Raw genomic sequence first — 26223 nt, 5'->3', positions numbered from 1 at the left:
GTTTTCCAAACTGACAGACCTGAAAATAAGCCATAAAAGTCCTTGTCTTAATAATTTGTTCTAAATTTATTGTTATTTTATTATTATTATTGTTAAATTATTTTTCCAGTTTAATTATTCTCTCCAGCACTAAAATGGATTCATGCAATTCCTCTGACACAGGATATGTAGGACATATCAGCTGTTGTTACTTACCAGGCTTGTGGGGATGTCTCGCAGGACTGCTTCTTTTGTTTTGCAAACAGGCTCAGCCAAGCCTTTGGACAGGCTTTCTGTCTTCCCATGTTCCTGGTCACTTTTCCAAGCAACAGCTCTGTCATCTGCCAGTGTTTTCTCTTTTCCAATTTCTGATCCAAATTCTGATTGTTCTGTTGAGAAAACAGTACAAAGCCCACCTACTTTGCCTTTACCCTCACGTTCTGTGCTGATGCCAGCAACTTCTGAGTTTGTAAGCAAGCCACTTATCAGCTCCTCTAATTTGCTTGTATTTTCATCTCCAGGTGAGATTTGAAAAGTCTCCAGAAGTTCAGAAATAGTATGTTTTGGCACAGGAGCTTTCACATCTGTTTCACTCTTCCTTTCATCTGGATCAGACATCTTTTGCTTGCAGGATTCCTGCTTCAGAATATCACGAAGAAGATCAGGACTTCTACAATCAGGCCAAAGCAACGAAAGAGCATCACTGTCCTTTGTTTCTGTGCAAGGTGCACTAAACATTAATGCAGTTCCAACAGCACTGTTTACTTGCTTGAGATTTGGCCCACTAGACATGCCACTCACACGCTGGGTGCTTCTAACCATTGTGAGTAAACTTTCCATTAAAACTTTAGTATCAGAATAACTAAGGGGTTCACCCTCGTGCCTGAAGTAAACATGCCCCTTTTTCAGTTTCCTTTGTAATATATTCTTGAAGTCTTCCATTGGTACATCAGACATTTCTGGTGATTGTGAAATACTTTCCTCAAACTGAAAATCTTTGCGAGTTTCTACTTCCTTTTGCAATGATTCCACGGACATTTGTATTTTCAAGCCATTTCCAAGGGAAGAAGTCTCACTGGCCGTGAATTCTTCTCCCTCTGTGTTTCTCAGTATCTCATGTTCATTCTGGACACTGTAATTCAAGTCAGTCCTCATGCTGCTCAGAATTTCAGAAGAAACATCAGTGGTATGGGTATGACTAGCACAAGGTAGCACTTCACTCCTATACCCTGACTCTTGGGTATCCTGTAAACTTCCTAAAACATCTGCTTTTACTGGGGAAAATCCACTATCACTGCTGCTCTTGTTTTCTGAAAGGCCTTTAAGAACATTGTCAGCATTTTGACAGATAACTCTCCTTGTTTCTTTAGTTACGCTAATTTCCTTTGGTTTCACTGTATCATCTGGGGCAAAAGAGTAAGTGTTAAATTCACTGGAAGGCATTTCTTCTGTCTTTAGCAGAAAACTAATTTCATTCTGTATGCCCTTTTCTTCTTTTTCCCTATCTTCAAAGCAACAGGATTCAGTTTTACCTAGTTCTGAATGGCCACCTCCTTTTATGTTAGTTGTATAATGTTTCAAAGGAGCAGAAACATTAAAATCTCTCTGAAATTCATCCAATTTCACACCACCTCCAGTGTCAAGCAAAACATTTGCTTTTTCTTTACTTGAAACAGGAGTTTCCCTATCAGCTTTAATTACTGATGCATCAAATATTTCCCCAAGGCTTTCCATCTGAATGGGACTTCTATTTAGCCCCATGGTATCACATTCCTCTGTAATATTTACTCTATTTTTATTTTCTGCAGTAATTTCAAAACTACTTCTTATCTGACCCTGCTCCCAACTGCTCACTGGATGCACTTGGTCACTAAGTGAACTAGTACCATCACTCACACAACGCATATCCATAAGGAAATTATTGTCCATTTGGGATGAGCTTTCCTTTAGCTGTTCAGCACCAGCCATATCACTTAATACTTTTCCCTCTGCAAATATTGCTTCTTGCTGTCTTTCACCATGACTTGAATGTAACATTGCCATGGTACTATTCTCTGTATGCATGCTATCAATAAAGCCTTCTGAGAGAAGCAAATTTGTCTGAGCATTTTCGTCATCAACAGTAGCTTTCTTTGTAATTAGGAAGGCTGTTACACTAACATCAGATGTCAGAGTATCATCAGGAAGCTGAGAACTTGGAACTTCAAGCTGTGTTTTATTATTTTCTTCATTCTTACAGGATGCCTGTTTAGCGTCAAAGGCATTAATAGACTCAGTAGTGTCTTGTGACATGTGTTTACTTATGACAGAAGTCTCATATTCATCTTCCATTTCCTGTTGTTCATTTTCTTCGCTTGTGCATGTGAGACCAACACATCTTTGCTCAGGAGATTCATATTTTCTTGAGGATAGTTCTCCATTTTCATGGTTAGACTGGAACTGCAAACTATATCGTGTCTTACAGCCAAAAGAATAGCAACAGTCATCAATATTCTCAGTATTTTCACAGTTATTTTCAGTGGCTCCTAAGGAAACTGACAGCTGGTCACCTTTTGATATACACTGGCGATGTGGATTGAAAAAAGCCATTTCCTCATCACTGTCAGAATCAGTGTCAGAATCATCGAAACTACTACAATCCTCCTCATAACCTTCCTCCTCTTGTGTACTTTCAGATTCATCCTCACAAGAGTCACTTTCGGCTTTAATTTCATCTTCCTCAATTCTGTCTTGCACTTCTGCTTCATACAACTGCTGTGAAGAACTACGGCCTCCCTCTCTTCCTTCACTCTCCAGAGTAATTGGTAACCTCTGCTCCTTTTCTCCAAAGCTCCCTGTTCTTCCCCTTTCCTCCTCAGCAATTCTTTCCACATTTTCAGCACTTGCAGAAACTGTGTTTACATTCTCAGGTAGCCCTCTGAGACTGATGTGGATACTCTCTCCAGCATTAGTTGCAAGCTGTTGAAAAGAGCTGGTCTCTTCTCTCAGGGTTATTAGACCACCTCTCTCCTCTAGAAAACCCAGTGGCACTGATATTCCAGACAGTTCTGGCTCTGTTGTATCATTATCGCCCAGCTGCAAAGTATCACAACCATCATCATCTCGAGGAGTGCCACAGGAACTGTCATTATCAATTTGTGGAGTATCATAGATATCACTGTCATCATCATCAACCTGAGGTGTTTCATAGGCATCATCATCATCATCATCAACAAACTGAGAGCTGTCATCTTCAGAAGCTACCTCACCACAATCATGCTGCAAGCGGTTACTTTTAAACTCTGGGATGTCATCACTCCCTTCTACTGACGAGTCAGAACTACTGTCACAGGGTAGTAACTCACTGAATGTAAGACTACTTTCTTCTGTGGTTAGCCTTTGTGCTGTGCTGCTACTGTACCCCACAGGTGGTCCCTCCTGTGTAACAGTATCGCTGTCCAATGAAGGCCTGCAGTGAATGCCTCCTAGATACGGCTCACTCCACAAATCAGTACAGTCCCCTGAGGATGGCATGCCACGTGCATAACGACAGTCTTCTAGGAATGGCCTTTTATGTACATCAGCATAGTCCTGTAAAAGTGGCTCCCTGTATTCATTATCTTCAAACTGCAGTGTGTCACCACATCGACTAACCAGTTCTTCTTGAAGTCTATACGGAGTATCTGAACTGATGGATGAATCATGGCCTCTGACAAAATCAATTTTCTTATTGTTATCCAGTACCACTCTGCTGCTGTCAGCGTGCAATACAGGAGGCTTGTATGCTGTGCACCTTTCCAGCTCTGTCCAGGATTCATTATCTGATGAACCCTTCACAGTCAAGGGATTTTGTAAGGTGTATTCATTTCCCAGACTGTCTGCCATATAAATCTCTTTTTTCTCTGTTTCTGAAATATTTGCATAATTTGGAAGATATCCTTCAGCATTTCTTGAATTTTCCTTCTGACTGTCATGCTTACACAGTTCTGTCCACTCGGAAGTCTCTGGAAGGTCTCTAAATGCATTTCTGTTCATGGAATTTTGAGTGCTATTTACAACACTGCTAAGTTGTGCAGGGTTAGTTAACAATGTCACCTGTGTATATTCTGATTGCTCAGTATCAGTAGCATTGCAATCATCTGGTCTACACCCATGAAGATCATCTCCGTGTAAAGATTTGCAATTCCCCAAATCTTCCAACTGATTTAATCCCCCATTATTAGAAGTATTCTCAGCATCTGAAAGATCACCCTGAACACTGCCTGTGACACGGCCAGCCGACTTCAGGTTAATTCCTTTCTGGCTTACGTATTTGTTATTAAACTTAATTTCTGACACACTGGCATTACTTGTAGCACCATCATCCAGCAACATATTGATGGCTTCCTGCAGTTGTCCATCATACAATAGAAGTCTTCCTCCAGTGTTTGCATCCATATAACTATTTACCATTAGGTAAGATATGAGTAATTTCTTAGCTTGTTCTAAATTATGACATACAGGGTCTTCTGTGCCAGAATCCTCCTGTTCCTCCTCACAGTCATGAGAAACAGATGGCAAAAATTCATAACCCGATAACCATTTTGCAGCATTTTTACAAGGGGACTCTAGTTCTTCCAGATTAGGCATTTTATCTGGTAAAATTACATTGGTCAGAATAGACACAGTATTAGTGTCTATTATTCCTGCCTCTGCAGCCTTATCTAGACCAATTATTTCACAAGTTTCTGGAATGTAAAGTGCAACTATTTTCTGTCTATTGCTTAGTATTTTGAATGCCAGCTCATTTGTTATCATCTCCTGGTGCAAAGAAGTTGATATAGGGAATATTTCACCAGTGTGAGGCCAAATTAGTCCAACAAAGCCTCTCTGTGCTTCTAATACCAGCAATGCACTGGTAGATGATATTAAGTTGCACTGCACAGCTTCATCAACAGTCAAGCGTTGTCCTGAATTCGGAGAAAGGATTCCACCAGACTGAACTTGATGTGTGAGAATCCCACAAGCAGTGTCCTGATCTATCATCCCTTGTCTCATGGCATCCTCCAGAGTCATTTGCTTCCCTGAGTCAGGGTGAATTATACCTCCAGATATTAACTGAGAACCCAGCAGCCTGAACATTGTTTCCCGATCAATGAGTCCTTCATGAGCTGCCCTCAAAATAGTTATCTTCCTTCCACATTTCAATGTGATTCTACCTTTTTCTTGTGGTTTCACAGGTAGGAGTCTTAACCCTGTTCCTTCATGTATTATGCTTCTATAAATCATCTGTTCAAGGGAAATCTTCTCAGCACAGTTGGGGTCTATGAGATCTTTACACGTGTCTTGTCTTTCCAGAAGCTTTGTATATAATGTTGGAGAAATCAGGTTTCTCTGGAAAGCATTCTGCAAAGTCAGTTTTTCTCCAGTAGATGGCAAAATCAAGAGCCCACTTGATAGCTGATTCTCAATAATTTTAATAGCCAAAGGTTCCGAAATTAGACCTTGTTCTAAAGCCGATACAACTGGAAGATTTGATAATGACGACTCTGAAATAAGCTTCTTTGCATTACTTAATTCCTGCAACCGTAACAGAATCTGCTCATCAATTAATGTATGAGCAAGAGCTTCTTCCAAATCATAACACATTCCTAATTCTGGAGAAATTATTCCAGAAAGGACCAGCTGATTCTCAAGTAATCTAACTCCAGTGTCATAGTCAATAAAACCTTTTAAAATAGACTGAAAGACTGAAAAGACTTCTCCGGTCGTTTGGTCAACGACACCAGCAATGACTTTATTCACCTAAAAAGGAATATAAAAGAAAAGTTGTCACTAACTTTGGACTGCACATTTTTAACTTTCTTTTGATTTTTAATGCATGGTAAACATAAAAACAGGTACTCACCAGGCCTGGAAGAATGCTGTGAATGTTAGCAGCTCAAATGCGCAAGTGATCTATGTCAGTCATTCAACAGCACACGATGTGATAAAAGATTTAAATCAACATGCATCTGTGAATTGAAAACCTATGCTTTGCATACACAAACAGGGTTAGTGAAAGACAAGAGGAGATATGATTGCAGAGTAAGCAAATAGAACATATACCTGAAAGGCAAATTTTCATGCTCTGTGAAAGATTAGGATATTTGGAAACAGTATGTGATTCAAAGCAACCATGCTATTCATGTTTACAGCATACAGCACTTCTGTATATACACTTGATAAGGAATCAGATACTCTATCACCAAATATTGCATTTAGTTTGCATGGAAAGCATGAAGTCAGTTTGGCAACAATATTTGAACTAAGTACACAGACACTGCCTCTATGTATATATGAGAACGCTCAATTGCAACATATTTTTTTGAGAATTCCATATTTATGATGGAGATCTGTTAACAAATACATTTGTAGTGTCTCAAGAGATGATCACATTATGTGCTCCCATTTTCATATCCATTGATTTTGAAGAAAAATTGAAAGCAGATCTCTTCTAGGACATTTCCAAGTGATACATGGGAGAAATTAACATGTTATTTTATTGTGTCATTTTTGCAGCAGGAACACAGACTTATCTAGCAGTCAAAGAATGGCTTTTAAGAGAAGAGTTAAGAGATGAAATGATTTGTTTGTCTTTTTTCATGCAAGGCACACATTATTAAGACTGTCCACAAAAACATCTGATGGGCAGAATGTTCGTATGTACAGCTAGTCACACACAGTATTCCACAGCAAATAGGCAAAACCTTAAGTGAATTAAACCTCCATTACACACTGTTAACTGCAGCTTCTTCTCTTACGGATAATGTTACAGTTCCAAAACCATGCAGTAAATCTCAAAAGAAGCTGCAATGTAAAGTTTCAGTCTTATTACCTTTTCTTCCGTCTTCTCATCACCTAGATACTGTGCTTTCTGCAACTGCTTCAAAGCTTCATTGGATAACAAGTTGTAACTCTCCTGGAGGGATTTGACTTGCTTTTCCATCTCATTTCTCTCTTCGTCTGTCATTCTATTAAGAAAGAAAGAAAAATGGAAGAAGGGGATATCTGAGTAATTTGTAACCAGCAGGGAGTGATATTCTTACCTTTATTTCAAAAGGGGAGGGGGTGGAATATGGTAAAACTAGTTTGAAAAAGACACAGACTAGTTACAAAGATGTTCAAGAAAGCCATGATCTGCTTCTAGTCATTTAGGCAAAAAAAAACACATTAATCTAGAATTTATGTTGAATTATCACTAAAGCACTTAACAACTACATAAGCTTTTGTCTACTACTTACCAGTCAAGCCAGTAACATTGCTTAGCAAGGAGTCATGAGGTATCTCACAAATTTACTATCTTAAGTAGTCTGACTTCAGACACAGAGGAAAGAACCTTGTGACATATAGTTGAAGTATTAATTTACTACTAATTTTTTAATTCTTTTGACTGCAAATGAAAATTACTATCTTAAGCTGACCAGAGATACAGAAACCTAGTGAAACTCCTGCAATAAACAAAACTGCATCTAGCTTATGCAAATGGGGAGACAAAATTATAAAACTGAAGGAAAAATCTGCTGTATTTGTATATTAAATGGAATTGAACTGTAAGGTGAGAATATGATTTCTTTTTAAGAGAACAGTTGTGTGCTAATTCAATTAATTTCCATTAGTTCAAAAATAAAAGCTATCATACTTGTCACTGTGCTTAGCTAAAAATGACTGAGTAGTCTGCAGAGCTTCAGCTATTTGTTCTTTCTTGGTTGACATCTCATCCAGGGAAATCTGAAATACAGTAATAAAAAAACAGTGTTCATGACTTAAGTATGCACATATCTAAAAAGAAAAAAACACAACCAAACAAAAAATGTAATATTCTATCCGGAACTAAATTCAATTCCCCGAGATACTGCCTGTTCTTACAGTGATATTATTTACTATGGCAGTGTACCATTTACATATGGACAAATCATTTGGTTAAATAAGCTATTTACAAGGTGAAACAAAAAAAAAATTATTTTAAACTTCTATTGAAGATTAACCCTCCATTTAAACTCCCTTTTAACATCTGGTACAGTTTAAATCAGCTTTATAAAGTTATGCGTATGACAGTCATGTTCTAGATGCTCAACAAGATGAAAGGCAACAACTCTTTAAAGAAGGCTACAATCTTCATGAAATTCTATGACAGTGACAAATGCAGCATCAGATACATGAAAAGAAAAATGAGTTACTTATTAATACTCTCCCTGCTACCATGTCCATGTCATCCACACTAAACCACTTGTTCTGTCAGAGGAACTTGTGAGAATGTAATCTTTTACTTCTGAGAAGCTACCTGCAGTTTCTTCAGAGAAAAGCACTTATTTTGGATAAACAAAGGTGAAGTATCAAAGGGGAGTCTAGAACTTCAAGTAGTAAGTCCAAAATACCTTCATTGAGAGAACTCTAGCAAAGTGCTTGAGCACCTAGTCTCCGGACATAACCAATTCTGTCTGTGTGTGCATCACATCAAAAGGCCTGAACGCGGCTTCTCTTGCAGTAATTGCCAGTGAACCACAATCCCAGTTGTGTTGCTTGGGCAGAAACCAAGAGAGCAAGTACTGTGTGCACTACAGAAGAAGGTGCATGAGCTAGCTGAGATGGCAGATGGGATCAGGAGCTCCACATTGCTCAGGGAACTGGCAGCACTGTGGCTGCTGTGTACTGTTACTGACACCAGCTCTTCTCCACTTGCTCCATGGCTACATCCCACAGCAACCTCAAAGTGCTGTGCAAAATGCTTTCCAGCTAACATTAGCTATCAAATCACTAATCTACATGTTTCTACATAACTTGTCAAGGAACCTGTGGTAGTCAGTGGAGACAAAACTAGGCACCTCTGGAAGGCGATACCATCACAAGGGAAGGAAAACCCTTGGCAAACACCCATCTGCCACAGGCTGGAGGAAGCTGCGGCAGCTCTCTCACAGGTTACTTGCCAAGGGCTCAGGCTGAATGGGGAACATGCCAGCCACAGCTGCTGTGGTAAGCTGAGATGCTCTAAGGAGTTGAGTATTGGCCCAACACTGACAAAGGTTTGTCATTAACAAGGACAGAAAAAGACCACTGTTGAATGTTTTTGAAATCCTAACTACTAGTGATTCACCAATCAGTATGTTCAAATCAATACCACCTTACTTCTTCCTCTAGAAACAGGGACAAACTCAGAACTAGCACTGGCCCTCTATGAACAGTGGGACTGGTGGCCACCAGGACTGCAGGACTGCCAACCAGCCTGACAGCAAGCTTCTTTTCTATACATGCTGCTCCAGTGGCTCTAACCTGAACCACCATCTGTGACCAAACTAAAAACGTAGAACAGGATTCCAGGATGGTCAAAACCCTGTTTGCATGACCACACATTCAGCCCTGTACTGAGGGATGTGGACAAGATGCTGCTCCATCTCTCTGCTGCTTAGTGTGCACATGGAACTTTGAGGTGTCAACTTTGAGGTGTCACTAAGCTATGTCATGAGACAAGCTGAGCAGGGGAGCTGTTAAAATGATACAGAACTTCACAGATGGAAATTTATGGTCAGAATTACAACTGTGCATAATGAAATGTACCCGTTAAATACAAAGGTGGCAAGATGGGATACTCCTGCAGCCTAGGGACTAGCTGCTCTATTCCCTAAGACTGCACCTGGGTGCCAAGGTAGACGTCACCAGACATACTGAACTATTGCAGAACAAGGGGCCAGATCCACAAAATGCCATCCTGAAAGGATGCACTGTCCCTCTACAGAAGCTGAGGTACAGTCTGCAGGGTCTAGTTTCTCTAAACCAACATTGCGCAGTGTTAGTATACATCACACACCAGGTGTGAAATTCTGCCTTTAGGAAAATGTGGATGGTGATTTGGAGAGAAAAACCAAACCAAACCAAAGCACTTCAGAGTATTTTGTTGGTTTGATGAACACAAAAACCTGAAAGGAGGAAGTGGCATTTAACCAAAAGATATCTGTGTACCTGCTGCTTAGGCAAATCTGTCTTTTCAGTCTTTTCTCCTTCTTGTTTGCTCAGTGTCTTGCTGAGGTTTGACATCCATTTCAGTAAATGCCCAGCTTTTTCAACATGCTCTTTCTTTTCTTCTTCCATTGATTTCTGATCAGCACCACAAATTGTAAAAAACAAATTGTTGGAATACTTAACATTAACGTCCACATAAGCACAATTCTACAATGGCAGTATTATCATTAAAAAATAAATTGATTTATTTTTATTTATCACCACATGCATTACTGTGACACTTTGATGTAGGAACAAAAATGCCACTAATTCCAGATATTAACTAAAGCAATTCCTGAAATGATTTGTAATTGTGATTACAGTGATCATTCATACACAGGTACATTCATTATAAAATGATTACCATTAAGAAAAAGCACAGCTTCCCAGCCATTACTCAGCACATAAAACCTCAACATTTGCATATGAAGTATCCTTGCACTGCTGCCTTTGCATTGCCCTCAGGGGTGGCTATGTACAGCCAGCATAGGGGATCAGTGTTTTGCAATCTATGCACACAGGTTACTAAATTACAGTTAGGAAGGACACACTGCTTTGATGTCTACAGAAACAAGAGCAATAAAAGTAAAACACACAAGATTTTTTATTTTTTCTGCACAGGAAAATATCTTTAATGTTACAGTAGTACAACACGTCAGTAGCTTGAACTTGTCAATACGTAGAAAATACACTTTCCATGTATCACATGTAAAGATGAAGACATTTTATTTCAATGGAACTTAAAAAAAGAAGTTATGTAATTGTAATTAATTTGCCTATCAGAGCATGAAAAAAGTTACCTAAGCGAGAAGAGAAAAAAATACGCAACTTTATGACGTGAGCATTAAAATTCATGAAATATGAGTGTGAGAAAAATTACTTATGAGTAAGCGTTTACTAGAATGCAGATTTAACCCTTGTATATTTTACTGCCTCCTTTGTAAAATAACTGCTATCTGCAGACTGGTTTATAATACTAAGTTAAATGGAAAGCAGAAGGACCTGGGACTGGTGGTAAACAAGTTAACCATAAGCCATCAACGTGCTGTTTGTGGCCTAGAAGGCCAACACATTTCCGGGGTGCGTTAAGTGTGGCCAGCAGGTTGAGAGAGGTTTTTGCCCCCCATCTACTCTGCCTCAGTGAGGTCACACTTGGAGTACTGCATCTAATTCTAAGCTTTCAGTTTAAGAGGGACAGGGAACCACTAGAGAGAGTTCAACAAAGGGCCACAAAGACCATGACAGAAGTGGAGCATCTCTCTTATGAGGAACCCTGAGAGACCTGGGGCTCTTTAGGCTGGAAAGGATAAGGCTGAGAGGGGATCTTACAAACGCATGTAAGTATCTAAAGCGTGGAGGTCATGAAGTTGGGGCTGGGCTCTTTTTGGTGATAGCCAGTGACAGGACAAAGGGCAGTAAGTACAAACTAGAACCCAGGAGGTTTCACTTGCATTTAAGGAGAATCTTGTTTAATCTGAGGGTGATGATGCACTACAACAGGCCGCCCAGGGAAGTTGTTTCCTTCTCTGAAGACTTTCAAAACTGTTGTGGATGCCTTTCTGTGCAAACTGATCTAGGTGTATCTGCTTTAGCTGGGGAGTTGGACTTGATCTCCAGAGGTCACTTCAATCCCCACCATCATATGACATAAAATAAACCTTGGTGCCATAGTTTAGTTGATTAGATAGCGTTGGATGACAGGTTGGACTCGATGACCTCAAAAGGTGTCTTTCAACCTGGTTAATTCTATTCTATTCTGTTCTATTCTACTCTAAAATTCTGTACCATGTATGATTCTGTGGTCACTTAAAATCCTGCACTGTCTTTACTGGTAAAAAGTGCAACCCCATTCAAGAATAAAAATTCTTGTCTCACTTAAACCTATTTGTTTTTCACTAAACTTCACCCACCTCAGTATAACTTTTTCTTTACACTATCTACATGCAGCTAACATGAGACAAGGCCTTCAGGTAAAAAGTGAAAACACAGTCAGTATTTTGATATCTTTAATCTGCCTAAGTTTATCTATAGATTTCAACTTTGTAACAATTCCACTTGTAGAGGTTCATACTAGTTAGTGGTTTGTACAAACAAATTTTACAGCAACTCATGACTGTGTTAGGAAACATCATTTGTGATTCTCCATGAAGGTCATCATAGATCTTTTTCTCAGCCTGAATGGATTTTAAGGCAGGCCCCAAAACAAGTACTGGTATCTTTGTTCCATTATGAATTATAGTAAAGACTGGAAATTCCTGTTGTCATAGGCTGAGCTGCTTCTAACAATCTCAGACCAGTATGGCAATCAAAAACAGCTCTCTCTAAAGCTTCTTTATAGGTTAATTTCTTCTTCGTTTTGGGGCACATTAAAACTTTAACATAAGATTCTTCATCTTTTATCTTTGTAGCTGTGATAGCATCAATAAGACCATTCTTAATTGCATCTTCCAGTGTTAATCTGGAATGAGACTTTGGATCTATCAACCCACCAGTCAAGTACTGATACTCCAGGCAGCGCATGCCCATTTCTTTGTCTACGATATTTAAATGCATAGCTTCAACAGCTGACATAACAGTATTCCTTACAGGGTGAATGATCCCAGTGAAAATCAGTTCACACTGCTGGATTTGCTTGGCACAACCATCATCGATTAACTCTCTTTGCAAGGCTTCTGAAACGCTGTACTTTTTCCCAGTAAATGGATCAGTTATGCCTCCTGTACTTACCTGAGCTTCAAGACATAGGAGAGCAGTAGCTCTATCTACCAAGTTCTTGCGTGAGGCTTTTAAGACTGGAATTCTTTCATTGGTATCAGAAAGCCAGAAGCCTGCAATAGGACTGTTTAAATCTTTTTTTGGCTGTGAACTACTAACTAAAATGTCAACAAACTCATTAATTGTGATTAAACCCTCCTTATAATTATTGACTAATGCTCTGTCAATTCTATTCTGATGTAAGGCCTCCTCTATATTAAACTGTATACCAGTTTTAAGATCTCTAACCAAAAGAAAGGAATTCCCATCTGAGTCAAAACAAGTAGACTCCTTCCAATCAAATTCCTGTTTCGAAAGCTCAAGATATGTAGCTTTATCAATACAATGTTTTTCATAAGCCTCATATGAGGTCATTTCAGCTCCTGTTTTGACATCTACTACAGAAATTTTATGGCTTTTCTCTGCAGATGGGCTGCTTATTTTCCTTTCACCAACTGGAAGCAGAAAGCATTTACTGCTTGCACTGAACAAACACATTTTCAACAAATCATGGTAGTACATAGCTTTCCCATTGTTTGGATTGTGAAAACATTTTGCATTACTGGAAGGTTCGTGCAAAAACTTTAGAATTGTGTTATTAAGCAAGCCTAGCTGCACAGCAGTTTCTGGAGGTACACGAACACTTCTTACAGGATCAATCACCCCTCCACTTGCAATCTGAACCTCAAGGATACTTTTACCTTTTTGTCTTTCTAAGAGTTGAGCTTCCATTGCCTGATACACAGAGATCACTTTGCCTGAACAGCAGTAGCCAGAAACAGCTTTCTCTGCCTCAAGCAGTCTACTCTTAAATTCAATACCTGCAAGCCCTCTAACAACTGAATCATCAACAGAGAATTTCTGACCTGTTGTGGGATCAATGATGAAACCAGTAGCTGCTTGGGCCTCTAAAAACGCTACTGCCAGTGCTTTTCCCACTATTCTCCTTTTTGCTGCTACAGCAAAGGAGAGTATCTCCTTGCTGGATTCAAGGTAGAGCCCAGCAATAGCTGTAGGTTTAGTTAAAAATTTTTCAAGACTTTTCTGAACCTCATCAATAGTTTTCTGCCCTGAACAGATCTGCTCAACTGTCAGCCTGTCTAGAAGTTTAACTTCGGTCAACTGTCTGGCAGTTACATCATGTCGGAGACCTTGAAATTTAATATCATCATATTCCTCTGTAAAACATTCCAACTGAGTAGCATCACCAACAGGTTTCAAAACCTCTTCCTCTAAGGAAGAGTTCATCTTTGCAAAGTCACTTTTCCTAAACCCTCTGGATGTTTTGTATCCCTCAAACATTCTCTCTTCATTATCAAAAATCCTGTCATTCTCTTCATTTACTGTTGTGACTTCGACACGCATGCCATACTGCTTGTTCCTCACCATCTGCAAATAGGAATTTTTGGACACAGTGAGACACACATCTCCAGAACTATGTTGCACATAATTCACGGCTGAATCCATCACCAGAGAAAGAAAAGGCAGAAACTGAAGCTAACTCAGAAAGGATAACTGTTACTAGCATTGGAAAGCAGAGAAATAGAGAGCTAGCATTTTAAAGGGCATCTGACATTTGAAATATTTACTCAGTCACAGGAACACAACCACACTAAGCAACAGTAATTGTGCTCTGTTACCATATGAACTTAGTGCCACAGCTTATTTTGACCAATAACGATACAGTGGTGCATGTGAATTTCCACTTCCAACACAAACTTTAAAAATCGGGTGTTTCTTAGATATTGACCAACCTGATACAAAGGTCTAATGAAAAGCTTTTTCTGTCATGTAAGAATGAAGGGGCTTCCCTCACCAAGGTAAGAACATAAGAAACATTAGAGAGAATACAGATTAGTGATAAGTAAAAACAAAGAAAAAATGGAAGAGTGAAAACCAGCACTAGGAAGGCAAACTCGACAAAACAGTGTATACCTCCAGTTCATGCTTTGTGTCTTCTCCGTGTCTAATAGTTTGTCTGGAACTGTGTAGGTTCATGTTTCTCTGTTTATCCCTTTCAGATGTTGAAGAGAATTGGCTTGCTTTATCAAAAGTTATCTGGAATTGTGTACTTGTTTGAGAAACGAACTCTGTAAAAGATTGTGGGCTTGCATCCTCCTCTAGTGACTGGTTTATTCTTGACATCTGGAACTGCACCTCTCTTGGTAGCGTATCATTAGCGCTCACGTACAATGTGTTTTCTTCTATTTGATCAGATTTAAAACCTGATCTCTCCTGTTTATGCCTTAACAAAGGTGAGCTAGGTTGTGCACGTGGGGGAAGCTGTTCAAACTCTTTAGATGTGGTGACACTCTGGTAATTGAAATCATTACTACCTCTCTCACAGCTCAATTTAAATTCAGAATCTACTAGTTTGTTGTTCTGCTGAACCTCATTCTGAAGCAACAGAAACCTGTGCTGACTGTCCTTGACCTGCAGGTCCATTTTCTGTTTCAAGCTATCAACCATGTGTTTCTGCACTTCCAACTCTTCCTCAAGTTTCCTGCACCTATGGTGATGGACCATTTCAGCCTGCTTCCCTTGCTGCAGCTGTTCATGACACTTTTTAAGTCTTTCTTGCAGATCTTCCACTTGTATCTTGTACAACATCATGTTTTCCTCAGCCATATGCTTCTCCTGCTGAAGAGCAATACACTGTAGTTTTATGTCAGAAATGTCCTTTTCTGTCACGCTATGAGATTCCAGTAATTTTTCAACTTTTTTCCTAAATTCCTCTGCAGAGTGTTTAAACTTAATGGATTCTTCCTGAAACAGAATCATCTTCTTGCATGCCATTTGTTCATCCAGGGTCTTCTGGTGGAGTTCATCTTGTAATTTTTTTAATTTATTACTTAGCTCTTGTATATGAGCATTTTGCAGTTTTACCTGCTGCTCACTCACTCGCTTTTCCACGGTCAGAGAATTAATTTGGACAGTTAGATTTTTCACCTCCTGGTCACTGGTCAGGGTGGAAGCCTTCTGTTTATCACATTTTTGCTTATATTCAAGGGCTAAGTCTTTTGCTTTTGCCAGATCATCTTCTAGGCTTTTGATTTTACATAGGAATTTTTGCTCCGTTATCGTTTGCTTGTGCAATTGTTCATTTGTTTTACGCAGTTGCTCTTTGAAACCCTCTGCTAGGCCTTTTAGTGCATCATTTTCCTCCCGAATGCTTTGTTTTTCAAAAGTCATCTTCTCTGTCATAATTAGTTTTGTTTCAGTGTTCTCTTTAATAAGGTCCTCTATTTTCTGTTTACATGCCTCCGATGTCTGATTACTTTTGGCCAATTCATTCTTCAGCATCTGAATTTCCCGCTGGTTTTCTTTCTCTGCTTTTGTTTTTTGAAGCAGCTGCTCCTGAATTTTCTTACATTGGTCTTGAACATTATTTGCTTCTTGTTTGCACAACTGTGTTCTGTGTTCAGCCTCCAGTTTCTCTTTTTGAAGACAACTAATCTGAGAATTTAAATGTTTGATAGTGATTTCAGTTTTTGTCTGTGATAGAGTTAATTCCTCTACTTCTCTTTTTAGCTGTGCCTTTTCTTGCTGAAGAGATTTCAGCTCTTCCTCATAGTTCATCTTAATTTTCTTCAGGTCTACAGCTTCTTGCATCATTTCTTCAGCTTTATCTGTCATTCTGTGTAACTGCTTGCCCAGGTCTTTCAACTGCTGCAAATATTGCTGCTCTGCTTGTTCTTTTTCTTCCAACTTAAGTTTCAGGCATTTAAGTTCACTGTTGACTTGATCTATTTTCATTTTGAATAAAGAAGACACTTCTTCTGTTGATGATTTCTGAAGCTCAATTTCATTCAGTTCATATTTCAGGTCTTTAATAGTTTTATTAGCTTTTTTGTTAGCAAGTGTTAGCTCATCTATCTCCTGTTTAAGTTCTTCTAATTCTTGGAGCTCTTGTTTCTTCTGGAAACTTGTCATGTCAGAATCACTCCTACACTGATTGCCTTGCCCAGCCATTAAACTTGGCAGCAAAGTTTCCCTAGGTACAGAGTACCTGTCTTCTTTTCTTAGTTCTGACAGATTCCGTTTCAATTCAAGAGCTTGTTCCATTTGGTTTATCAGCTTCCTAAGTTTCTCTTCGCCTTCTGTTTTCTTCTTCAGTTCTTGCATTAAGGTTTTCTTTTGTTGCTCTAATTCACAGGGATTAGTACCTTCTCTTCTTAGATGCTCTTCAAGGTTTCTTCTGGTAAAGGTGATTTCTTCTATTTGACTTCGAAAAGCATGGAGGTTTTCCTTCAGTATGTTTCTTTGAGTCTCTGCATGCAAAATGAGCTGCCTTACACACTCCAGCTCCTGCTCTGCATCTGCTTTCTCTTTTGCAATGCTCTCTAGATCCATATGACACTGCTTTGCCTCTTGCTCAGCCTTGGTCTTCTGAAGACACATCTCTTCCATGCCCTTTTGCTGCTGCTTCTGCTCTTTTTCTGCAGCTTCTCTCACTTTCACGACCTCCTGTTCCAATTGAAATTTTTGGTTTTTCATATCCACCAACATCTCCTCAAGTGTTTTTACCTTTCCCATGAGTTTTATGTTCTCACCAATTGTGCTATTTTGCTGTGCCATTAGATCTGAATATGCCTTACGCACTGAGGCTTCCTTATTCTTTAAAATCTATAAAAGAACAAGATAAGTTGGGATGCACTTTTTGTAACATAGCACATGAAACATGTTAGGCTCTTTGAGAAGGAGAAGGGAAAATACTTACTCATATATAAATGGTATGACCAGAAAGTGGGACAAGCAGTTCCCAATCCCATCACCTTCTATTGATAGAGTAAGCTTTAGGAAGTTACCGTAAACCTAACATGAAACCCTTCATGAAGATACCTACAAAGCAAAGAAGCTATGAAACCTCTCACTTCAGTCAGATGCCTCTTAGTGGTAAGCATCGAACAAAAGCTCACATGTGCTTTTTCTTCAGACAAATAGGTAGAACAGACAGTGAGCCAAAGACCATGTGCAAGAATTCTCAAGGAGAAAGCAGCCTACCTTTTCTGAATCAATTCAGTACAAACTGGAAGAAGGATTTTATGCTTGCAAGTCAAAAAAAAAACAACCACAAGAGAAGTTTGGAAAACTCCTCCAATAAAAGATGCAGTATCCAGAGCTAGTACCAGGATGCATCATCTCCAGAAGGAGAAGTATCTAAAGCACCCAGCACCTGTGCTCTGCAGCATACTCCACAGTTTCAATGCTTCCACAGCCTCAGCTCAGGGACTGGTATGAGCGCACACACACTTAGGAGTATAAACATGGTCTTCAGGAAAATCCCAGTGAAAACCAGTTGGCTAGTAGTCTCCGTATGCTGGCAGACCAAGGAAGACTCTTAGAAGGAAGGTAATAGAAGGAAGATAATTACATGGCTGAAGCCATACATGCTTTGTCTTCATTAGCACTATTATGGAATTAGTTACCAAACGTGAGCTAATGTGAGGTAAGGACACATTTATATTCCTCTGATCATACATGGCCTAAAGGGTAATTTGAAACATTTTCAAATAGATAAAATGTTTGTTTACTTCAGATTTACCAGATTTACTTAACTTTTCATATGTTTTTGAAACTTATTTCCTAAAAGGCTAATGCAAAGGCAGCTTCTTCACTTCATCTCCATATTTCCTGTGTCATCATTCTGAACAGACCCCAGCAGACAGAAAACATTTAAATTGGTTTCTTAACAATTCTGCTTTTATGCTCCCAAAGATGTCCCACGCTCTAATGTATTATGCTGAAAATGAAGAACTAAAAATACAAACAGTTACAAATTATATCTTGTTAGCTTTCACTACTTCTAATCGACATCACTGAGCATCAGCTGGCTGTGGAAAAGGATGGTAATTAAATAGTAATACAAAATAAACAGAAATTTATATGAACTGAAGAATTTAAACATCTCAAAATACACAGTAATTATAATATAATTAGCATATTCATGGTTTCAATTATATTCAATCAACTTCAAATCACTTGACCTTGACATATTTTGAGATTCAAATGTTGATTTAGATTGATTTAGGATCATCCTGAAATTTACTGTTTCACTTGCATTGCATAAATACCCTGGTACCTTAACAGTTGTGCTCCTTTTTTCTTCATTACCATTGATTCTTTTTCTTTGCTTTTCTTTTTTTGCAAATGAGGCCTTTTTCCTTGTATTTTCACAGAACACTTTCTGTAGTTCAGGTTTTTTTCCAGGTACCTTTGTGCTATAACCCTTACCTCTGCTGTCCACTTCTGCAACCAGCACTAAATCTTTACATTTCTGACCCTCATCTAAGTTGCCTTTTCCACTCTGCTTCTGCCTGCTTGTATTTATGTTGTCCAAACCATAAATTTTATTCTGTGATATTTTCTTCTCACTTGCTTTCTCATCCTGACTCAAAGAATTTTTTGCTAATCCATGTTCTGATACTGGAAAGGAGTTCTCTTTTATAGACATAATTTCTAAGAAGGCTGTATTTGCAGTTTGAGTTTTGCTTTTCTTGTGTCTGTCTACATCTAATTTTTTTATTTCAATTTCCAATTTATTTTCTGTGTGTTTATGTTTACTGGAAGAGCTATCTTTCTGCAAATATTCCACATTCATCATGCTTTCATTAGGTGTGTTTTTCTCTCTGAATTCACCAGCTTCATTCCATTCCAAACACTGGAAGACGTCAGCTGACTTCTCAGGTTGCTGGACTTCACTCTCTTCTGGTAAACTCTGAGCATGACAGCACATAGATTAATCTGAGATATCATGGAAAGTATCATATTTTTAACTTGTTCTGTGCATTCTTAATGCCATTACTGAGAGTTAGGAAGACTGTCATGGAAGAAAATCTTGGAACAATCACAGCTTCAAGGTCTGATCCGTGAAGTAAAAATTATCATTGCTCATTTGAAAAGGATTACTAATTTTCTATTTTGCTACGTTGATTATAAAGAATAAAACATCAAATCACTTTGAGACTGACAGTCTCCTCAGATTATCTTCAAATATACCAAAGATTTAGGTGGATGCTGAAAGGAGAAGAAAGATGGACAATGGGGAGTGTTTCCCACCTTCCAAAAAAAGTATTTCTGGAGATTCAGAGCAGATTTTAAAATACTTGATTTGCTCTTGAAGAACATAAAGCCTATTAGCTGGCATTCACAGGTTTCTTGATCATTGTTTAATTCTCATTCTCTGTTTCACTTTTTATCCTTGACACCATTAGCATTACTAGTCATACTCCATCCACAGTTAGAGTGGCTGCAGTATCCTCCACCACTTCAGGATGTACAAAGAAACATGCTCCTAGTGCTATGGTTTGTCCATAGGTATTCAATAGCAAGAAAACCCAACAAAGACAAAGTCAGCACCACAATAATTTAACAGCTATTTCAGAAGTCTGTTTTTCTTTCTGAAACAGCATTCAAATTTATACCCCTACAAAAAGTGCTCTCCAATTTTATATTGCTTGCATTATTTTAGAGAAATGCACTGTATAGATTATACTAAAATACTACAGAATCTTTAAAGACTCTTTCGGAGAGAAATATTCAAAAGAAAGTTTAGAATTTCTAAGTATTTTTTCTGATTTCTAAGGATGATTCTTCAGCAAGCAGGTATTTTGAGTAATTTGTTTGCTCAATTTCAGTGAGCTACTCTCATTAATGAGCTTCAACATTAAGCATAAATTAAATGCAACTGGACTCCAAGGCATCAATACAGTAGAAAGGTAGAAGGAAATAAATACATCTGAACATATCAAAGAAAATTAAGAAATTAAAAGGGCATCACATCTCTCTGCTTAAGGAACTCCCTTGTATGTGAAGTGGATCAGAATGCATACTAAAACCTACACAGTACATGCACATAAAGTCTGCCCTCATTTTAATGTTTGTATTTATCAGGAAGATTAAGCTCTAAAACATTAAAGTATTAAAATGTACTGTATGTAACTACATCTACATCAGAATTTAGAGAATCATGATTCTGCTAGGTGGAAGAATGAAAAAAATTGATAAAAATGGAGGGATTTTGCTAATCTGAATGATAATGTTATAATCTAACACACCTACATTCCTGTATAAAGTACAGCCTAGAAGGAATTAGTGTCTTTCAATTCCACTGCTAATTTTGTGAAAAAATCCAGCAGGTATATTCCTTGCCTAGCTGTTCTTTTTGCTTGGTTGGCTGCCAAGGGATGACCTACCTCTTCCTCTTCCAGTCTTTTCAAAGAGTCACCTGCAAACTTAATGTACTGGGTCATCAAAGTCACTAAGGCAGTATAGCGAGTCCGTAAATCCATGAACTGCAGAAAAACAAATGGGGGATGGAGGGAGGGGGGAAAGAAGGGGGAAAAGATAGAGGGAAACACTCCCATTAAACTTCACAGACATGATAAACATCGCTCTAAAACCTATTGCAGTTTTGATTCCAAAATCCTGATTGTGGAATCCAAAGTCCTAATTTTGATAACAAACTTGAATGTCATCAACAGGGTGCACTTGCACAAATAAATCCTAGGAATCTATTAAATCCAAAAGGATAGGTAAGAGAAAACAATGTTTTGATTTCATAGTCATTTGATTCTTCCCCCTGTAAGAAGCAGTGTAAGAGGGACAAACAGTGCTTGCCACTATTCCTCTGTAACAGCAGGGAGACATATTTCTCTGTCCTACTCAAATGACACTGATTTGCCTTGGAATGTCTGAAAGTGTCCAGATCTGCTAAGTTTTACCAAAGCAGAGGGGAAATATCCCCCTGCTTACTGTGATCAAGACCCAGCCCAGAGGTAGTTCTAAACAGTTTTACTGAGGGCATTGCACATGTATCTTTTTATAATTTGGAGAACTTCTGCTCTTCAACAGCAGTATGCTGTCTCATTACCTGAATACTGTGTAGTGACCAACAGAATCTTTATCACATCATATAGCTATAGGGAAAGAACAGAATCTTGCTTGGGTTACCCTACTTAATCCTTAATAAATCCTAAATCCCATTCTTGTGTTTATTCTGTTTTAAGCAAAGGTTCAAACCCCACTACTTTTCTGTCAAAAAAAATAAATCCATTTACCTCTTGGATAATGAAGTCTGATGAACTCTGCATTCTTCGGCGTTTCACTGGAGATTTTTGTTGAGAGTCAACCATAGCTCTGTAGGTCATAGTCTGCAGCTCATAGTCCTGGAAAGAAAAAACACGAAAAATTATTAGCATTTCATGTATTACTGACACTGGAAAAGAAGGACTTTAAGCGTAACATTATTTATTACCTTCACAGCAGCTGAGTATTGTTCTGAATACTTCTGGCATTCATCTATTTTGCTTTGTTTTCTTTCGATTTCAGAAACCAGCATCTGTAAAATACAAATTTACATCTTCACTTTGAAAAGGTATTTTTATTACTATCATTAGTAGCATTTATACTTTATTTAACACGATGAAACTTATACAATATGCACATATCCATATGTGTACAAGTAATTTTATGCTCAAGCCTATAACCTATATCCTGGGCTTTGTCAAGCTTACAGCACAGAAGCAATGAAAAACCCTTCCAGGTTTAGTAGATAGTGAGGGAACTTAAAACAAAATCAGTATTAAATAATTTTGTGCACACATTTTGCTATTCTCTTATTTAAGCTGCACTTCCTTCTTGCAGACAGTTATTCAGTTTAGCTCTGCTTCCATGACAATATTTCTACATCTATAAATGCAAAAAGCAGTATTGAATCACAAATGATGTGATAAGGAGAGATCAGAAGTTTGGGAACTTTCTAAGGTTTTGCCCTTCTTACAGATTTGAGGACCAAAACAATCTGGTCTATATTGCAGTAGCAGTGACTGTGTGATACATTCATGATGTTAGCTGCATTACGAACATAAACTTATAAAAGCTGGTGATGACTTGGAATTTTACAGTAAGGACTGAGGGATATAAGCACTTCCTAGGACTGAGATCACTTGTTTAAACCAACATTTCACTTGTTCAGTCACTACAGCAGTGCCTCCCTCCAATGAGATCCTTTCATACCTTATGTTGGTTCAGCTGCTTAGCCAATTCTTTGCTATTTTCAGGATGGATTTCTTGAATCTTTCGCTGAGTATCTTCTACTTGTTGAATCCAAATGTCCAACGAATTGTAAGTATCTTTGTAATACTTCAGAGATTTATTAATACCTTCTAAATCACGCAACCTGATGTTATTTTAGAAGATAAGCCAGAGGGGGGGAAAATTAATATTAAAGACAAGAAGTACAACTCCAAGCCAAATACAGACTTAAAGGCCTCAGATGCCTTATCTGTTATAGCTCATACTATAAACATAGTAAATTCACACTAACTACCCAGTACATTCACTTCTAGAACACCAAGGTTACCAGACTGATGAAACCTTTTCATTCACCATAAATGACAAGAGAAATCCTAGGAAAAAAAATCTGCATATGTTCTTCATGAGTGAGCTAAATTGCTTGAAAGTCCCTAAGCACAGGACACCACAAGCAAGAGGCAAGGCTCTGCTACAGCAATTAATTCTGTTACAAAAAGTGAGAGTATTTCAAATGTGTTCTATGTGAATCAAGGAGGAGTGCTCTATGCTATGCAAGAGTTAAGTAGAGGTTTACCATACCCTCCAAGCCTCACACAAAACAACAGGAATTATACTCAGACTAAAGTCTTTAAATATTCTAATATGAAAAAGCAAATGCAAGTATTTCTTGCAAGTGATATCCACACTGATGAGAATACTGATAGTTTTTCTTTCACAATCCTACACTGTTGTTTCAAAGATCATATAAATATGACCACTGCAAAACACTGCAGGATAAACATACATATTAAGCATCTTTTGTTAGCTTGACCTGGAATGAATACTTTGAATCTCTGCTGTAGTGTTGTTCTCAAAATGCCAAAAGAAGACTGCAAAAGAGCAAAGGAAACCATATTGCTCAGGTTTCATACTTAGGCATGCTTTGAAGCTAATAACCATGAAAAAGAGAAAGGATGATGATAATTGCAGCCAATATTTGTACATACTTTTTGTATAACAACCACCAGTGTCAAGCTGTTAGGAAGCAGCAGAGTGAACATTTGCAGAAAGCAGCTTGCTTACAGCTGCATGCAGCAACTACCACAATCTGTCCTATTTACAGTAGAAGCCACTATGTATTAAGTAATTTTTAACCCTATCCTATTCCATGACATAGTCCTGTGTGGATTGCATGTGGTTCATGTTTGCCCTCTGAGGAAATACAGACGCTTCAGCACCTCACAGAGCTACTATTTTATCATTTAAATTAGTCACATTATCAAATTATGAAAAATCTGAGGTGGATTTAAAGCTAGCCATTCTGCAGTCACCTACAAATGACTCAGCTTTTGCCTACCTTAACTTCCAGCAATGTTAAACACAGACCACTAAATTAGTTAATTACAAGTAACTTTGGCATTGCACCTGAACAGATATTCTCTCCTTAGAAAAGGAGGACAAAAGTGTAAAAGGTTGTGTGAACTTTTATGTCAACAGCACTATCCTTGATGCCCTTCAGGTCATCTATAATGACAAGCTAAAGTAGACTTGAAAGGAAATGAATTCAGACTGTATAGCACAGAATTCCCTAATTCATCCATACTTTTTCCTTCATCTCTGCAGTTTTGTTCTCTGAAACAGAACTACAGAGACTGAGGTAAAAAGTGTTTCCAGGCATGTCTTGTATAGACATCTTCAGAATTCTTGCGTAGGTGGACTGCTGCATCTGCACACAGGTATTGGCATGGGCTTTAGAGTAACATTCTCCAGTCACATCATGACAGTATACTGAAGGGCTCAGTTTAGAGCTACATCTCTACTGGATATTGCCTGCAATAGTTGCACAACCAAAAGAAAATACTGGCACTTCACCAAAAGTTTTTGTGGCAAAACTATACAGAAGTCAGCAAAATCTAATGACTTCTAGACTTAGGACTTAAGTCATTAAAGCAAGTTAACATGAATCCAATCACAAAGAATCAGCTCATTAGTTTAGCCTGTCAGAACAAATTGTGCTGATCAAGGGATGTATTTCCATAGCACAGCAAACCACTTCTGCAGGCTTTGGTTTGGAAACAACAAAAAAAGACAATTTATGTCTAATGTGTCTTAGTAAGTTGTAAGTAAATAAATGGCTCTGTATCTTGTTAACTTTTTGGTGCCCAGTGGTAGCAGAGAGCTCCTGTGGAAAAGTAAGACAGGTATGTCAACAGCACAAAAAAGGTAAGAATCCTTGATATTAGTACATTTCACAAAAAGATCGGAAAACTATTCTGACCTATTTTAACATTAATTTCTGATTATTTTTCCTCACAAACAATAAAACCAGCATAAAATATAAGGAGATAAAAAGAAGTTATACAAACCTATTTTCAATTTGAGAATGAATGTTTTGCCACCTCTCAGCTAACTGATCAACTTTTTCTTTGTGCCAGTCAAAATCAAGATCACGTTCCTTGTGCGTTTTGAACATTTGATCACTGATCATCTTTGCCTTCTGTAGTTCATCCTCTAAGGCATGGAATACTTGTCTGTTCTCATCTACTTCAGATCTCCATTGCTAGGATGTGATAAATGATAAAGCATAAGTAACTCTTAAATTATGGCACTCTTTTATACATTAGTCTTTTATATGAGTAAAGTAAGTAAATGACTAAATGAAAAAATGTTTAATTTAATATTTGACTTCTGGTTGCTTGAACAGTGGAATAGCACCAGAATGGGTCCGAAGCAGCTAATTAGCTGTGAACTGCAGAACAACTCTAAGTAAAGGCATCCTCCACAACACATAGCTCAAAACACTGTCAGCAAATTAACCTGCTTAACTACAGATTTTTAAAAAAATAATTAAAAATCATTAGGTAGATGCCAATCATTCTATCTAACAAAAACCTGCTGCCTATCATTTGCAATATTAAAATGAGGTATAGGCAACACCTAAAAAATGCTGAACTTCAATCTTGCTCTTTCTCAAAGTTATCTGCCAAACTTGCTAGGAAACCTTGATTAGCATAGCAGTAGCAGGAATGTTATTGTGGCTGCATTTATAGCACAAATTTATGTTACCTTAAGCACAAGTTACCTTTTGAAGAGGAAAAAAAGTCTTACTGCAGCATTAACACGTGCCACTCTTCAGATACTTCAAGGTGTTTCCTAACTGTAAGAATGTTTATGTAAACTATCCAACTCTCACAGTGCCAAAGACACCATGTTTTTCTGAGATGTCACTCCAAATACAGACTTTCCTCCAAATACACAACAGTACAAACTCTTACCTTCAATGTACCCATCAGATTTTCAATATTGTTTTTGTCAGCCGTTACTGCCTCTTCTTCACACAACTTAGTTTCATAGAGTTTTACTAAGGATTCTGCTCCTTGGGTGTTCTTCAGCACCAAATTTACAGATTTTAATCTGAAAAAACAGTGATCTGTTAACCGAGCCATCAATACCAATATTCAACACACTTGTGTTTTTCAGCCT

At 38.1% G+C, this 26223-nt stretch overlaps 1 protein-coding gene across 5 annotated transcripts in view; it reads right to left on the bottom strand.

Moving 5' to 3' along the window:
- The window catches only part of DST (dystonin), a 289395-nt gene that overhangs the window by 104439 nt on the left and 158733 nt on the right, over nucleotides 1-26223 (bottom strand). For 4 of the 5 annotated variants that reach the window (XM_054179939.1, XM_054179940.1, XM_054179941.1 and 1 more), the window contains 9 exons: nucleotides 26016-26154; nucleotides 25107-25300; nucleotides 22744-22906; nucleotides 21983-22066; nucleotides 21786-21893; nucleotides 20922-21020; nucleotides 9934-10068; nucleotides 7619-7707; nucleotides 6815-6950 (listed from right to left, as the gene is read on the bottom strand). In XM_054179939.1, the coding sequence (XP_054035914.1) occupies nucleotides 6815-6950; nucleotides 7619-7707; nucleotides 9934-10068; nucleotides 20922-21020; nucleotides 21786-21893; nucleotides 21983-22066; nucleotides 22744-22906; nucleotides 25107-25300; nucleotides 26016-26154 (1147 nt within the window). Of the gene's footprint in view, nucleotides 1-195; nucleotides 5743-6814; nucleotides 6951-7618; nucleotides 7708-9933; nucleotides 10069-20921; nucleotides 21021-21785; nucleotides 21894-21982; nucleotides 22067-22743; nucleotides 22907-25106; nucleotides 25301-26015; nucleotides 26155-26223 lie in introns of all 5 variants that reach the window. The other variant, XM_054179938.1, reaches the window with a different exon arrangement.

The sequence above is a fragment of the Dryobates pubescens genome, chromosome 3 (assembly GCF_014839835.1).
Source record: "Dryobates pubescens isolate bDryPub1 chromosome 3, bDryPub1.pri, whole genome shotgun sequence".
Lineage (NCBI taxonomy): Eukaryota > Metazoa > Chordata > Aves > Piciformes > Picidae > Dryobates > Dryobates pubescens.
The sequence above is the reverse complement of the archived record's forward strand: the minus strand, read 5'-3'. Positions and strand labels throughout refer to the sequence as shown.